Here is an 18,101-nt window from a genome sequence, read left to right as displayed (position 1 = left end):
TCCAACCGCAAAATATCAAATGTAGTTGCTGCGTGAAACCAGTAGGGGGCGCGAACCATGCGGTTTTAGACACTAAAGTGAGATTTTGAACAAGTTTGCCCCAAATGTCAACATATTGACTGGGACATGTAGCTAATTCTATTCAACAACCATTTAGACCGTTTATCAGCAAAAAAAAGTGGATTTGGTGTTTAGTTACTCTTTAATGTGAGCTGGGGGACAGTCAGCAGCGTCTACCACTGAGATGATTTCTGATACCAGCTCAGCAGAAGATGGTGAAAAGATGGAAAATGGGGACAATGAAGGTGAAGGCGCAGTTGGGGACATCGCAATTCATACGCGAAAAAGAAAGAGGGTCCGACAAACCGTCATCACTCCAGAACTCGCAGTTGCTCTTGATTGCACTAAAGTGTCAGACCGCAAGACTGTTTTTATCGTAGCAGAAACTGACTAAAGCTTGGGGCAGAACATTGATATATTGCTCTAAACAGAGACTCAATACACCGAAAGAGAGAGAGTAGAATACAGAGGCCAGAGAGCTGCAGACATAAATGCAGAGTTTTAGTGCAACGTTCCCCTTGTTATTCATTGGGATGGCAAACTGATTCCAGATCTGATTGGAAAGGAGAAGGTTGATGGTCTGCCAGTATTGGTTTCAGCTAAAGGAATTTCTCAGCAACTTACAGTTGCCAAGGTTCCATCCAGAACAGACGAGGCGCAGGCTCGCACATAATGGAACTGATCATTGGTACAGTGTTCCAAGTACGTATGGGGGCCACATCTTCTCCCGAAGTTCCACTCTTCAAGCGGTCCCAGGAATACTGGAGATTTATTAACATAGCCAAGTATGAACCGGGTATTGCAACTGATGATATGGCAGGTCTTGTGGAAGACATACGGCAAAGCACCATTGATTATGCCAACAAGCAACTTGAGCAAAGTCTTCTGAGAGATGATCTTGTGATTGTGTTCTCGGTGCTGCTCCTTCACGAGGAGTGCGATTCAAGTCACCTGGTCCAAAGCACCACACCTGTTGGATGTCCAAAGTTGTGTACAGTCTCAAGATCTGGATGTTCAAGGCCCAGTTCAAACTGAGCCTTGCAGAAGATCGAGGATTATTGGATATGTTTGTGTTCGCAGTGTCTACCTGAAAGCCTGGATCTCTGCTCCTCAGGCCTCAGGCGCTCCTTACAGTGATCTGCTGTGGGCTGTCTGCTGGGTCAGATTTTGGTCGGTTCATTCTGCCACGAGTGTGGTGGGGATTTGACCCAAAAGCAAAAACAGCCAAAACAAGTTCAAAGGAAATTTAAAGGCAAGGCCAAGAACAGACAAAAAATGCAAAACTCACTAGCAGGAATACGGAACAGGACACACACACAACGCACCAACAGAATACAATGAACCGACCAGGACAAGGGAAAACACAGGGGTCTGAATACAGAAGGAACAGGGAACAGGTGAAACACATTAGGGCGGGACAGGTAATCAACACAAGGGAAGCAAAGCAAAGCCACAAGGACAGAACAGACATGACAAAATAAAAGACTAGACACAGAACCAAACCAAAACAGGGGACAGAACACAAATAGACAGAACCATGACACCATATTTAAATGGGAAAACGTGGAAGAGCTTGGTAGCTTCTATCTTGACCTATTTTGGAGCTATAGAGGAGAGGGGGAGAGGCTAGATGCTAACGCCGTCTGCGCTGTGTTTACGTGACTGAAGGCACGGGTGAAGATCAGACAGGTCCTAAATAACTCGTCAAAGCTAAGGTAAGAACATATCTCAGTATGTAAAAACGGTGGCCTATTCCTTTAATAGGTTCAAAGCTCGTAAGGACAAGGCTCCACTCCTCGTGCTCAGCTCCCAAACGGCGGGTGACGTCAGAGGCAACCAAGGGGGCCGGCAGGTGAGGATACCTCCACTTAAAGGTTCAGGTGGCGCGTAATAGGCTGCCGGTGGATGTGGGGACCTACCGCCACACATGCCACAATCACATTCAGTGAAAAATGGCCAAAAACATCTAAAATTCGGCCAGGGTATGAATACCTGAAGAACAGAATACCTGATATCTAAGAAGTATAAAACAAGTTTCATGGTTTCACTGTCATGTGTCATGGTTTAAATACCCAAAACTGACTTTACCATTCAGCTAGCACCAAGGTCTTTTCTCGAGTAAGAGAGAACTCTTTCACTGAATTGTTCCTTACCCAAACTGATGAGTGTTGTGGCCATAAACAGCACGTCAAGAGACATCGAGGCCAAACACATGACTGCTGTGAAGCCTTTTCCGTACTTCCTGCAGAACGGATCTATCATGGTCACACACTTTTGGTCTCGTAATGGTTTAGCAAAAATAAAGCCACCTGAAATGGGAGAAGGAAATTTAAATATGTTGATCTGCGGCATCAACAATTAGTGGGCCTTTTATCCGGCCATCGTGTGTGTCAAGGGTCTAATTGTTTGTGTTACGGATCATTGATACTATCGTGAAGAAATAGTGCTCACACCTGTGTTGTGTGGGGCTGATCCCGACATGACGACGAGAAAATGTCTCAATATCCCAAAAGTAATTCATCACTAAGTAACAGAAACATTCGTACGAGAGATTTAAACTATGGCCGCCTACCGCTCGTCCCGGGTGTCGGGTCTGACTTTACGGGGCAGCCTGTGCTTATTCCGCTCTGTGTCTGAGTCTGTGTCTGTCTCATGCCTTGGCTGATGTACCCTGGTTTTGCCAGGGTCTGTCAGCTTTTATCTGACAGATAAAAAATAAATGAGAAAAAGTGGCATCAAACAGATTTGACAACGGGGCTAGCTGCTAGCATGAAATAAAGCAAGTCTACGATGAGCTCATAGACTTATTTTTTCATGCTGCTGCCAAACGCAAACCAGGTACAGTAGTAGCAGCTAGCAGAGAAATGAGACTCGGACAAATCACGGAGGAAGCACAGGCCGTCCCTGTAAAGTCAGACCCGGCGAGAGCGCGAGGCGGCCGGGGAGAGAGTGAGGAGAAGGCCGGGGAGGCGAGAGCGAGGCGGCCGGGGAAGAGCGTGAGTCGGTCGGGAAGAGTGTGAGGAGAAGAGCGCGTTGCGGCCAGGGAAGAGCGTTAGTCGCTCGGGGAGAGTGTGAGGAGAAGGCAGGGGAGGCGAGAGCGAGTCGGCCGCTGCTACTAAGTATGAAGTACTTGGACATGAATAATGTGGGATATTTGATTTGAACAAACATGAATACGACGGTTTGTTTCTTTTTGACCATTTGTAAACATTCAAGAATACGAAGATTCTGTATTTTATACATTGAAAAACTGAATATAGAATATAAAAACATCTGTTAATACTGCAAATATACATATGTACATACATAAGACTGTAAATATATGTATGTAGACATACCACAACAATGTGAAGTGTAAAGTGTGTAAAGTAACAAAAGGGGCAGATATTATGAGACTTGTTCTTCTCCTCTGCTCCGTTTCATTCATACTGTGTTGGCGGTTTTATTGTGATTGTGAACATCACTTTTGAATGAAATAAATAAATAAAATGAAATGAAATGAAGAGCGTGAGTCGGTCGGGGAGAGTGTGAGGAGAAGGCCGTGGAGGCGAGAGCGAGGCGGCCGGGGAAGAGCGTGAGTCGCTCGGGGAGTGTGAGGAGAAGGCCGGGGAGGCGAGAGCGAGGCGGCCGGGGAAGAGCGTTAGTCGCTCGGGGAGAGTGTGAGGAGAAGGCAGGGGAGGCGAGAGCGAGTCGGCCGCTGCTACTCTCTTCGTTCATCAGGAGGTAAACGCAGCACAGATTGGCGCTGATACACGTTATAAATACAGCCATTCCTCATTGTTTATCCGCTCACATGACAGCTGTTTGTTTGGTTCGATGGACAAGTTTAAGAGCACGCTATGGCCTACGTGTTTTACTGTAATGATTACCGTGCATGTGTACACATGCACATCACAATCAGTATGTTAGCCTACCCATCACATGGAGCATTGTGAGTGAAAAAATACATTAGCGACTACAGAACGGCTGTGTCGCCACACAATTATTCATGAAATGTGCATGCGAGTCGTGCATAAACATCGTCGAACGCCACACCAAATGGCGGCGCAGAGGATCATGGGAACGGAAAACCATCTATAGTTTCACGGACATTAAGATGATTCATGTTTGCTGCCATTTTGGTGTTTTCCGTTAAGGCAATTGCAGTGTTGTTGAGAATTGTGCTTGTTGAAATGTCGCAAATCGCAACATTCCAGCTCAAAACCCTGATGTAGATGCAATAAAAGGTTTGCCCATACGGGAAATTTGCTTGGTTGCAAAGAACATTGTGTTGCCTAATTAACAGCAGTATTTGCGATGTGCTACAACTATTCGAGATGCAATTTTGATAAGATTCTGATAAATGCAGCCATCTTGCTGGTCTTTGCTCCTATTTTACCAAGCTATGCTTAATGTGAATAATAAAATGAAAAATACTTACAAAGTAGATATGAAACAGAATATGCCCCGAGCATGAGGATTACCCAGGTCAGTCCCATGGATGGGGTGTAGACCATCTCAGAGATGCCCACGATGAAGCCTCCTCCAACCCATGTAGCTGTGGATTATCAAAATAGAACATTTAAGTATTTTGGATCTCTCATTTCAGAACATGGTGAGCATGAATTGCTTGTACGTAAACACTCATGCATTCAGATTGTATTTATTTGTTTATTTGGTTGGGACAGTGCATGTTAATGAACACACATGGGCTCATTTCCGTCTGTTGTTCCCAACTGGTGCTCCCTAACACACTCTCATTGATCCAGGCCTATTGTTTTTAGTGGTAGGGGAACCTGGATGTTATAATAGCATGATTATAACCTACACAGACATGGGTAGTCCATGCAAACTCCACACAGGAAGGCCCCGGCCGTGGATCAAACCCAGGACTTTTACCTCAAGCTGTGCAGCACGAGTGCTAACCGCTGCGCCACCGTGGTGCCCGGATCAATACCTTAATATGCTATCCAACTGTTTTTGGCCATATGAAATAAATGATATTAGCACTTAAAGGATCTGTATCATGCTATTATAACATCCCAAAGTAAAGTATAGGCATTTATATGATATATTGTACCTCTACCACTATGAAGTACAGGGCTGCCAACTCTCACGCTTTCACCGTGAGACACACGCATTTGAGTGCCTTCACACGCTCTCACGCCACACTCCTCATATCACACGCTCAACCAAAAAATATCCCTGACTTTTTGCAGTGAGCGGCTGCAGACGCTTTATTTTGTCTGTGTGCCTGTCCACGGCTCCTCTGGTAATGTGTCGGTCGCGAACGATCCGGCTCTGAACGAGTCTTTACAGTGGACGATATATGAACAGGTTCGCGGAGGTGAACGGCTCTTTTTATGTATTGGATGTGCATGCTTATTTTGCAAAACAAAAGTCACTGCTGGAGTGCGGCGGACGGAGAAAGGAGTGGCAGAGGGACTGCGAATGCACGACCGCGGGACGTGAGTGCGGCCTGCGGGGAAAGGGTTTTATAGCGCGGCTCTGGGGAAACAGCGCCCGAACGCTCCCAGCACCAGCTCGCCCGGGCCATGGGAGAGAAAAGGCGCGTGGGTTCTGTGAGTGACGAGGCGGCTACAGGAGCCCCGACACTCACATCTTCCACCTGTTCACTCAGCTCACTCCACTCTCGGCCGCCTCCGAAGCAACATCACCGCGCCCACTGCCTCCTCCTCCGCCCCGGTCACCTCCCTCCACCGCAGTTCGGCTGCAGCTCCACGAGGAGCTCAAAGTGAGCACGCATAAGGCAACGAGTTTGAGAAATAAAAGTCCTAATGAAATAGGCCTAATAAACAACAGTTACAGAGGAGATCGCGCCGAAGCTAGACCTCTTTCACTTACGTTTTTTTCCCCCTCTTGCGCAATGGAGATAAGCAGAGAAAGAGTAGTTATTAATCATATTCAAAGTTTTATCATCAAGCATCCTCTAGCATACGGTAAAATACAGGGATCAAATTTTCAAATTTACTAAAGCTTGTGCTACTTGCTTTTTGTTGGTAATAATTATGACTGACGCAGAGAAACAGAGATAACTAAAAACACTGAAATATAAGCCAAACAATGCCTAACATAAATGTTTTTAAAAGTGATGCCAAGTTTAAATATATATTTTTAATGGAGTAATATAAAATGAATACATTATAATAACTGGAAACACAAGTGATTTTTGACTCTGAGCTGACTTTTATTCCACACATTAAGAATATCACAAAGATAGGTTTTTACCATCTGAAGAACATACCCAGAGTCCGCCCCATTCTCTCTCGGGCCAACACTGAGACGCTAATGCATGCTTTTATCACCAGTCGTATCGACTACTGTAATGCCCTGCTTTCTGGTCTTCCCAAAAAGAGGATCTCAGGTTTACAACTCTTACAAAATTCAGCAGCTCGTGTCCTGACGAAGACCAGGAGGCGGGACCACATTACACCGGTTTTAGAATCGCTGCATTGTCTCCCCGTGTGTTTCAGGATCGATTTTAAAGTTCTTTTAATGGTTTTTATTAAATGTCTTAATGGTCTTGGTCCTTCTTATCTTTCAGAACTGTTCTTACCCCATGAACCTTCGCTCCTCTGGCAGAGGTCTCCTTGTTATTCCTAAAGTCAACAAAAAGACTTATGGCGAGGCGTCTTTCCAATATTACAGCCCTCGCCTCTGGAACAACCTGCCGGAGGAGCTCAGGGCTGCAAAGAACGTTCATGTTTTTAAGAGCAGGCTCAAGACCCACCTTTTTAGCTTAGCTTTTAGCTGATTTCTACTTACTTATTTATTCAGTTATTTTTATTATTATTTATGTTTATAATTATCTTATTATACTAGTTTTCAGTTAGTTTTATATATATGTTTTTATTATTCTAATGTTATTATTTGCATATTGCAGTTCTGCATTTTTAGAATTTCCAGTGTTTCCTCTGAGGGAGCCCTCTGCCCCGGTGCAGACGGCTCCTCTGATGGCATTTCCTTACCTGGTTCATCTGTACCCAGACTCAGCACTACGTCCATTACCTCATCGTGTGTGTGTGTGTATGTGTGTGTGTGTGCGTGTGTGCCTGCGTGTGTGTGTGTGGCTGCGTGTGTGTGCCTGCGTGTGTGTGTGTGGCTATGGGGAGGGGGGTGGGGAGAGCAGTGTTGTCTGTTTGGAAGAGTGGGTGGTTGGGTGGTTGGGTGGGCGGGAACTGCTTTTAATCTGTAAAGCACTTTGTGTTACAACCTTGTATGAAAAGCGCTTTATAAATAAAGTTTTGATTGATTGATTGATTGAGTTAAACTTATTACTGACTTCAGAGCGGGGGATGTTTTAAATGTGTTTCTGAGCAGCATGTGACTGACTGTCCTCAAATATGCACAATGCTTTGTGTCATTGTACCTTTTGGCAGGGCTGTAACGATGAAGGGGGACCACTGGGCATTTGCTGAGAGGCCCCAATTCGAAAGGGGCCCAGAAATATAATTCTTTAACACCAGTAAATAGACCAGCTAAAATTATTGTTGATGATCTAAAATGCACCAGATTGCAGGAAATCATATTAGATTTTTAAAAAAAATCTTGGGGGAGGACCCCTAAACCCCCCCTTTAGAGTGCCCTCCCACATTTTCAATAGGTACTGATGGTGGGGTGGTGCCAAACCCCCTCTGATCCATTATGCAGCTCCTGATGTGCTCAGTCATGTAAATCCTACTTGTTTTTGGCTTAGAATTTAATACGATTACGAGACACTATCGCCATGAAAAGGCCCCCCAGCTCGGGACCGACCAAAGTCTCACTCCAAAGTTTGTTGAAAAGTTGGCAGCCCTGGAAGTACTATTTTTTTTTAGTATTTCCTGGGGGTATTTTGCAAAACCGGAAGACACAACGCTCCGATTCAGTTAACTCCGTCCCCTCTCTCCGAGCTAATCCACTCGTGCAAAATTAGCAGTAAAAGAAATATAAATATCACAGTAATAAGTGAAGTTACTTCACAATGCAGCTATAAGGAGTTGACTTCTGCAACACAGCTTTGTAGATCCATAACACACACTACACGCGTTTTGATTGACTCACCGCTCTGTCCTGGCTGCTCCATCCAGTTTTTATGTTCTGGGACTCGCGTTGGTTCTAAAAGTTAATCCACTTTGATTCCAGGGAAGGTTAGCCAAGAGACAGTCAAAGAAAAACACTGTAGTCGCCGAATCCCGGAAAGAAATTCCAAAGTCTGGCGAGTGTCCTCTTCTGTAGGAAGGCTGAATAAAGTCTGTCCTCTCATAGCCAAATGCGCTTTTTCTCCGTGATGTTATTGGTAGGGAAGGAAAAAGAACAGGTGTGTACAGAGTAGGTTAGAAAGAGGTCCTTCCTCACAACTTTCAGTGCAAACATGACATCTGTTTGTTTTCTCTTTTCTTCCTGTTTGACAGTATGGTGTAAAAAAGTCAGTGGTTTTCCAGCAGAGGGCGGAGCAGCTGCTCAGAGAGCAGGATTCAGGAGGATTGTTGAGAACTGCGTGAATGAAGCCAAAAACCACTCTGGGGTGTTTTTGATAAGGAAATAGCACAACAACATGGTTAAAAGCACCAAAAAGTCGATTTTGCATGATATATGACCTTTAATGGAGGGGTGCCAAACAAGTTGATCACGGTCTACTGGTAGACTGCAGACTGATCCCAAGTCGACCTCGAGGGGTGTCGGAAAAAAAATAAGAGAAAAGGTTTATTTGTTCGCCAGCAGAGGGCACTCTGATTTACATTACTCTGCAGATCTTTTTGTGCCACACGAGGTAAGGAGGGCTCCCAATCGTGCTAAGCACCACGATCTTAATTAATGGCTGGGAGACAGGTTTATACAGTGGCGGCTGGTCCATTATGGGTGGTGGGGCGCCGCTCCTCCTATCAATTTTGCAAGTAAAAAAAGAAAAAAAGAAAAAGTTTTGAGTTTAGCAAAATCATGACTGTCTTCTGTACAGGTGTTTTATACACTGAGGGAGGGGGAGCGGAGGTGAAGGAGTGTGTCATTTTGTCTGCCTGGTTCATCGTGTGCTGCAACAGCATCATAAATGTGTAGTTTTGTGCTCGGGGCGGCGAGGAACAGCGCCCACGCGATCTAACCAATGGCGCTCTACTATGGTAAAAAAACGTCAATGTGTATCATTAATTCAACCAATCAGAGACGCGCAATAATACATCCCCGATGGGCGCTTGGCCTCAGCGCCCATCGGAGATTTAACAGGTGAAAGACGAGGAAGCGTCTCCTGTAAACAAACGTGAGGAGCTTGTTGTTGGAGCAGCTCTGAGCTCACGGACGATTGAAGAAAGGACCCGAGAAGCTTCGTGTTGTTTCCTGAGAGAAAGATTTAGTCAAACTAATGGACTTTTGACAACTTTCTTCAGTCAGAAGTCACATCTACGATGCTAACTAGCTCGTCTGCTTTAGCTGCTGCTTGTTTATCTTACACTTTGGGACAACCCTCGCTGACTTGGCCAGTTCTGTCCCAGGACGAGGACATTTGATGGAGAGAAGATTCAGGACCATGAGGAGTTTATGACAGAAGAGGGGAACGTCATTCATTCACTGAGGGAAACAGAGGTGGAGCTCCAGGTGCTACAGGAGGAGGACTCTCGTCTATACGTGAGCTGCACATTATTTCTGAGCGGATCATTTGTCTGACGGTTTATACGGGTTTAAACCTGTGGCTCTGAGGGTCATAATGAAATCACAGGTCAGAGTCTAATACTGTTCAAGAAATCAAAGAGGAAACACCTCCTGCCTTTGTTCTGGTTCTGTTGGTGCAAAACACAAATCAGTGGTGCACAACAAAAATATGTATAGTGACTATCATTACACTTTTATTTCACTTAGTCAGAAAAATTATTTTCCAAAAGCATAAATTCATTCCATGCTTCTTTTATTTTTTAGTTGAATAAAACTGTTATAAAAAAGTTTAGTTTTATTATATTCTGCATAAAATAATAACATTAAGTGCCCCAAAGATAAATTTATTTTTGAAGTTAAAAACAATGTTTCTAAGTAAAATATAATTGAAAGTAGGTAGAGGCAACCATAGAAATCATATATCTATGGAGGCAACAGCCCCCCCTGGTTTTCACATCACCAGCCGCCACTGGGGTTATATATATATATATATATATACACTTATATACATATATATACATTCAAAGGGCCGCTGCGGTACGCACGGTTTGCGGCTGTTTTTTAACAGAACATGTAGACTCAAACAATCCACTTGTTTGTAGTGCATATGATGGACAACTATTAATTCAACATTAAACTTTAATTTTGTTTTAGAACTGTAGTTCTACTAATGGTAGTTTCATCACAGAGTGAACAGAGTAAAGGATTTGTACATAATTTGGAATTCCAAATCAGGTTCTGTACATCAGAAGATAATGTCTTCTATTTGAATTATATTTAAAAAGGACAAACTATTGTTACATTTTGGATTTTTAAATATAGATTTTAAACTTGTATTGACTCTTTATAGAAATATAGCATACACTGCAGAATATGCCACCCTATACCATACTAAATAAAATAGTATCTGTTTTTTTCTGGCTACAGTAGCGACTAAAAGCTTACAAATGGTTTGGCTTGAATTGAATAGTTGCAAGTCTCTTTGGACACGTTCAGTTTTAGTAAACTTGTCATAACGTCTCTGATCAGTAGAAACCATGTCACAACCGCTCATATCTGTGAGCGCCCAATGACCACACGGTCCACCTAGAGAGGTCAGCCCTCTCCACACTGACCACACGGTCCACCTGGAGAGGTCAGCCCTCTCCTCACTGACCACACGGTCCACCTGGAGAGGTCAGCCCTCTCCTCACTGACCACACAGTCCACCTGGAGAGGTCAGCCCTCTCCTCACTGACCACACAGTTCACCTGGAGAGGTCAGCCCTCTCCTCACTGACCGCAACCGCGCATCAAATGAGCACAGAGCGCGCACAGAGCCACGGGCACCTGCCCGGTCAATTTAGCCATAGGATTTAGCCTCACGGTAAATTTAGCTTAGAACTACAAATTCCTCGCTGCTCAAACGAGGGATTCCCGTACCATAATTAGAGTATTTATTAATAGCTAACGCCTGCCAAGCCGCAATTTAGCTAGCTAAAGCCGGATGTTCACGTCGCTATAACAACAGTAAACAATGGTCACCTCCAGCCCGTGTGATTGATAACAAACGCTTATTGAGGTTGCATTTTTGTACATTTTTTCAGTATGTCTTTTAGTAAACCAATCAAATATCTTAACAGTGAGAATCCACGGTCGGGCTTTTGCTGTGTGCCACGTTGTACGATGTCTGGAAGATTCAATTCTTTCGTAAGTTTCCACCATTTCTAACCAATGAAAATCTGAGAAAAATATGGCTACGCAACATTAGACGTGATAATTTTGATATCAAAACCAACACAACCGTCTGTAGTCTGCATTTTTTGAGAAAGGATGGGATTCCTGGTGTGCATCGGCGACAGTTAAGAGAAGGTGCTGTCCCAGTGGAACAACTATGTACTGCCTATATCAAGGCCCAACGTATGGGAAAGAAGAACACGACCAGAGCTGGATGAATCAACCGAGATGGACCTAGTGTTACAGTGCCATGACTATGATTCCCGGCCTGAACCTGCTGCACTGGATTTGGCTCAAGATGTCATAAAAGACCAGGAGAAAGTAATCGAGGAACTCAGGAGGCAGCTGGAAGACGCGTCCATCCGACAGAGCTGGAGAGATTTTCTGGCTCGGACGATGACATAAGGTTCTATACCAGGTGAGCATTTTAACTTTAGCATGTAACCAAGTTTTAGTTAGAGACGTTTGCTATAAACAGCAGGCTGCCTTTTGACAATGTGTGTTCACGTCTTTCTTACTGAAATTAAAAAACTGTGGGCTATATTATGATCAATAGTCTATTTCAACCAATTGTGCATGATTCTTAATTGTTAAAAGCGCACATTAGAATAAGGCAGTGTCTATAGAACCATCTGAAGGCTCAAACCGTCTTCTTATGATGCATAAATAAACATCTAGTGACCAATTTTCACATCACTTTTTTGTCTTTTTGTCATGTTGAACGACTCAACATGTTCTTTTATGTTAATGTTATGCACATAGCATTGGTTTGACAGCAAAAAAAAAAAAAGATTTGTTATCAGACAAACATGTTTAAAAATGTCACTTCATTAAACATAGCTAAATAAACATATTTTAACATTTTTGTTAGAATCATGTAGACCTACAGAGTAGCCGAATGTTTTAAATAATAGTTTTATATTTTGTTTTTCAAGATTTCCCAGCTACCGCCATCTGCTGGCCTTTTGGAAATTGATTGAACCTGCCACTAAATGCATTGTACGTGTTGGCACACAGTCATCAGGTGAGGCAGCATCTGAATGGTGTTTTAAACATAGGCTAATTCCTATAAAGACTTCATGTTGTTATTGTTATTCTGGTTAATTGCATGCACTTTTTTCAAACTTCATTTTGGGGAGTGTTATAACAAATAGGATTATTTAATGTCCATGTTCTGTTTTCTTTCTCACCAGAGCTGTCGCTTAACTCTCATTGATGAGTTCTTTTTGTTCTTGGTGTACCTGTCATTGGGACTGAACCAGCGTGATATTGGAGAGCGGTTCGGCATCCACCAATCTACTGTGAGCCGCATTGTTAACACCTGGGTAAATTTCCTATACACACTGCTTGGTGCCGTTGGGATTTGGATGTGCCCTGAAAACATCAAGAAGACAATGCCCAAAGTGTTTGGCTCCTATTCGGACACCCAAGTTATTGTGCACTGAGTTACACTGTCAGGTTCCTACATCTCTTCTACTTCAAAGTGAAATGTATTCAGCTTACAAGTCTCACACAACCATGGTAGGCGTCTCACCACATGGGGCTGTAACATTTGTATCCTGCCTTTACGCTGGCTCAATCAGGGATACAGAATTGTTTAAGGCGTCCGGCATCATTCCTCTTTTGGATGATAATATGGCCGTAATGATGGATAAAGGGTTTAGAGTTGATGAATTAGTTCACTGTAAGATTTACAGACCTCCTTTTATCCTTAAAAAGTCACAACTCTCTCCAATTGCATTTTTTACGTTATCAACATGGTTCCAAGTTGTAAAAGAACTAAAACTATCAAATCAGACATGGGTACTTAGATGGGCAGCATTTGATACAGAATTTAAGCCAAACCAAATAGATTCACGATTTAAACACTTGGTACAGAATGGGATTACAGCTTATTGTAGGATATTGGACAAGAAGGCTGTCCCAAGTTTTCAAATATGTCAGAGGAAATATAACTTGGAATCAAACGATTTCTTCAGATATCTACAATTAAGGCAGTATTTATCATCAAAATTGCAAAAAATAGATACCCCAAAACTAAACGAAATAATTAATTTAATTACACAAACTTACTCCAAAGGAAGTAAATCGACTATATCCAAACTATACAAAAATCTGATTAACAGTAGAGGGTACTCAACAGATTATATTAAAAAAAGATGGGAGAAAGAAATGAAGTTCGACATAACTAATGATCAATGGGATAATATTTGTGAAACCGTTTACTCTACGTCGAGTTCAGCTTACTGGCGTGAATTTTGCTGGAAAAATATGATACGTTTCTTTGTGACCCCTAAGCAACAAATGGGTATTAACTCACGTAGTTCATCATGCTGGAGGGGCTGTGGAGAGGAGGAAGCACATCACACTCACATTTTTTGGTCTTGCACAAAATTAAGACTTTTTTGGACTGAAGTTGGTCAAAAAATAGAAGAAATTGTAGGTTTTAGGATTCCTCAAACAATGTTAGTGTTATACTTTGGAGATCTTCCGGTGGACTTGACAACCAAGGATAAATATTTAATACAAATTTTAATTGTCACAGCGAAAAAGGCAATTACAAGGAAATGGCTTCAAGATGCTTCACCAACGGTCGAAGACTGGCTGAAGGTGGTTGAGGAGACCCACCAAATGGAAAGATTGACTTTTATGCTGAGGCTACAGGCTAAACTTTATTTCTTGAGGTGGGACAAATGGACAAAATATTTTCAAAATGTTTAATATGCAAATTGTACCCCTGTTGAATCTGTAAACAAAGAATATTCAATGTAGATTTCTGCCGAGTGTAAGAGTTGTGTTCTTTGTTCTTTTTTATTTGGAAAACTTCTTTAAAAATAAAGTAATAAAAAAAAAAAAAAAGTCACAACTCTCCCACAGTGAGGTCCTTGCCACTCAGGAGATTGCACGTCTAAGGATACATGTTGAAAGAGTTATAAGGCGTATCAAGGAGAACAAGTTATTTGAAACCATCATCCCATTAACCATTGCAGGTAGCATTAACCAGATTTTTACAGTAGCATGTCTTCTTAGTAATTATCAAAACCAACCACTGGTCAAAGCCTGGGCCAGTGTGGAGGTTTAAGTGACATGTAAGCAACCGGGACATGTAAGCCCCCTACGGGTCCGGTCTAGGGGGCAGACCCGCACCAGAAAAAACATCTCAATAAATGGAAGAAATGATGAGACAAGAGGCAGTGAGCTTTGTTCGATGCAGCCTCGCTTCATGTATATTTAATTACAGAAATTATTCAAATACATTACATTTCTGTATTTACCAAAAATCATGTATACTTTTACTTTGTCTAATCATGTTTCACTTTTTTTCAATAATCACGTGTAACCTTTATACTGTACAAGTACCTGGTTACTATCTTATCTGGTTTATCACTATGTTACTTTTAGCTTTAGCAATTTTCACCAGAAAATAGTGCTTTCACTTCACTCATATCTAATTACATATGTAGTTTTCTACTTTTTTTAAAACAAGTGTATTTCATTACTTGAGTACAACTAAAATAATGTTTATAAGTACAATCGCTTGGTCTGCTAATCAATGTTCATTTTCTTTCCAAAATGACCGAACCAAAAATATATCAAAACAGATAACCATTCCTATATTCATAAAAGAAGGCAGTCTAGCATTTAAACATTAATTACAATTCAACAATGTCTCGGAGCTTATGTTCTTGTTACAGCCTTACTACCACGAGCCTGATTCCAAACAGCATACTAACGTAATCTAGCTTTACCAAACTACTTGAAAAATGGCTATAAACAACCACAATAGTAAACAATCATGTTGTATGTGATATTGTATGTGCTTTATACATTACTACCTGAATAAATGGAAGAAATGATGAGACAAGAGGCAGTGAGCTTTGTTCGATGCAGCCTCGCTTCATGTATGAGGGAAGGCCGCAAACATGTTGACAAGAAGGACCCCGCCTGGCGGTTCCGCTTTTAACATTTGGACACTTGATTTCAATAAGTCCAAAGGATGGCTCAGAGACCGGATCAAAGACCACACCATCTGGTGAAGCACCCAGCCAGGGTGCATCAGGATGTATGATAAGGCCACAAGTAATTTACATTTTTGCAGTACTCCACTGCCACACCATGCTCCATCTCCGCTCCTCTTCTCATGCAGTCTGTTTTCCTGGTGCCTTTGAAGATGCGCTCGGCTAAGGTTTCTGCAGAGTTCACTCCTCGAACGAAGCAAACCTCACGAAATCGCGAAGCTGTAACTCGCTGCCTGCGAAGACGGTGCCACTCTTGGTCTGAAGCCTGCTCTCTGGTTCCAGCTTCAATTCTGTGCAACATGTTCTGTGTTACTGCAAGGCTCAAAAGATGGAGTTGCTCCTCCTCAGTGCACACATGGGCACATGTTGTGCGCTCCAGCCTGTAGGCCTCCAAAGGAACAGCCGGATATGGTGGAGCATCTTTTATTATGTTTAGAACCTTGCTGATCCTAATGGGTTGCGGATAAGACAGCACACTCCCCTTTTGGACTGCTCCAAAAGCAGACTCAACTAACGGTGTGCAAAATCAACCACTTGGTCTTGCATTTTTTTATGTAAACTAAGTAACTGCAACAAAATTAGGTAACACTTTATTTTATAGTACCTTGATACATTGTACCTAAGAAAATTTAGAACAATGTCATCTGCTTTGTAACAATCTGTAATAACTTGTATCTATGCTGTACATACACAATGGAATAATGTGTATTAGTAGTTTGTAGGTACATAATGTAATAAGACCTAAGACCCTTAGGGTTAGGGCTTGAGGTTATTATGGTCTTGTGTCTTATTGCATTATGTACCTGCAAAATCGTGTGTCTAACCCTTACAAGTTACAACCCTTACAAGGCATTGTAACAATGTACAAGTTATTGCACATTGTTACAATGCCCATCACATTGTACTAAATTTGGCAAGTACAATGTATCAAGGGTAGAGTAAAATAAAGAGTTACCCAAAATGAATCAAGTAACAAGACGCAATTATTATTATTTTTAATTCACCTTATTCCTCCCTCCTGGAGCTGGCCAATTCTGGGACTGGTTATAACCATGTTGTTTACTGGCCCAGGTTTCACACCCTGTAACATACAATAAAAATAAGAATATAAGAATAAGAATATATACACAATCCTGGAATATTATATTGTCAAACACTAAGAAATGTGTAAAAAATGATCACTACTTACAGCTGTTCTTGGCTTATGCCACTGTTGTGCTGTCTCAGTGCAGCTAAAGACAGGGGGAACAGCCAACAACTTAAGCTCAGAATAGTGAGCAGTTTGAAATAGCACGGCCACTGTGTGATTGCACAATGCTGTCCCTGCCTTGCAGGAGCACTCACTTGCAAGACACACTGCCCGGATGCTGACAGTCCCTGACAACGTGTCTTTATTAGACACTAGGAAAACGTAAAGTAAAGAAAAGTAACATGCTGTTAGTTCGCTGTCAGACAATAATATTAGCACAGTGAAACTACACTCAAACGATGATTTAGGTAACTTTCTACAGTAGCCTATCAAGATAGTTACAAGACGCACTAAGGATAACAAAATGATAAAACAGGCTTTTAGCATTTGTTAGTATGTTAATCTAGACCAGTTGAGGCATAAAACATTTCTATTGACTAGCTTCGATGATTTAGGTAACTTTCTACAGTAGCCTATCAAGATAGTTACAAGACGCACTAAGGATAACAAAATGATAAAACAGGCTTTTAGCATTTGTTAGTATGTTAATCTAGACCAGTTGAGGCATAAAACATTTCTATTGACTAGCTTCGGTGAAAACGGTAAGGCTAACATTTATACATACCTTCGTAGTTGTCAAGTCGATGCGTAGAGCTTAAAGCCTTTGTCTACTTTGGTCTTTGGTGTTTTTGCACTACTCAGGCGATAAACATCCGAAACCGCTATTTTGGGCAAGTCCCGAAGGGATCGTGTGTTAAAAAAGTGCCATTCTCCGAAGTGTTTGTTATCAATCATACGGGCTGGAGTGGACCATTGTTTACTGTTGTCATAGCGACGTGAACATCCAGCTTTAGCTAGCTAAATTGCAGCTCGGCAAGCGTTAGCTATGAATAAATACTCTAATTATGGTACGGGAATCCCTCGTTTGAGCAGCGAGTTCTATGTGGTGACGCAAATGTGATCCATTTATATTGTGTACAACATGTAACAGTGTGTTATGCTGGTAGTAATTTCCTCGTCCTATTCTTTAACACGCTGACCGGAAGTGGTTTACTCACTTAGCGGAATGCGGAAGTCGTTAGCGCATAACCCCTATTGTGTCCAACATAACCTACATCAGGGGGAGGCAAGTTTGCGTCATGGAGGGCCGATTTTCTCCATTGCCAAAACAACAATCGTTTGTACCTATTGGGCCCAGATTTTGGTGCTACATCCCTGAACTAAAAGTAGTGTAACTCAGCCATATTTTTAAAACAGTAATATGTAATACAAACATATTACATTTTTAATGCTGTAATTACTAATATAGAATATATTACAATTTTAAAGTAACTTGTCCAACACTGCTAATGAGGCTCAGGCCAGGTCAGATCAATAGGCAGGTAATTAGCTGTGATCAGATGAGATTAGGGCCGTTCAGACTGACTTATGTGAGTTAGGTCATTAGGACTTAAAACTGCAAAGTTGTTTACCTGCAGGTGAGAGGAGGGGGGA

The 18,101-nt window shown here is 42.2% G+C and overlaps 1 protein-coding gene across 1 annotated transcript in view; it reads right to left on the bottom strand.

The window, feature by feature from the left end:
- The window catches only part of LOC306965124 (high affinity choline transporter 1-like), a gene marked incomplete at both ends in the record, with an annotated part of 57,361 nt that overhangs the window by 32,005 nt on the left and 7,255 nt on the right, over window positions 1-18,101 (bottom strand). Inside the window, 2 exons of the mRNA XM_079559366.1 lie at window positions 2,214-2,369; window positions 4,481-4,597. Coding sequence (XP_079415492.1) covers window positions 2,214-2,369; window positions 4,481-4,597 — 273 coding nt within the window. The remainder of the gene's footprint in view (window positions 1-2,213; window positions 2,370-4,480; window positions 4,598-18,101) is intronic.

This window comes from Gobius niger (assembly GCF_951799975.1).
Source record: "Gobius niger genome assembly, chromosome: 7".
NCBI classification, from domain to species: domain Eukaryota; kingdom Metazoa; phylum Chordata; class Actinopteri; order Gobiiformes; family Gobiidae; genus Gobius; species Gobius niger.
The sequence above is the reverse complement of the archived record's forward strand: the minus strand, read 5'-3'. Positions and strand labels throughout refer to the sequence as shown.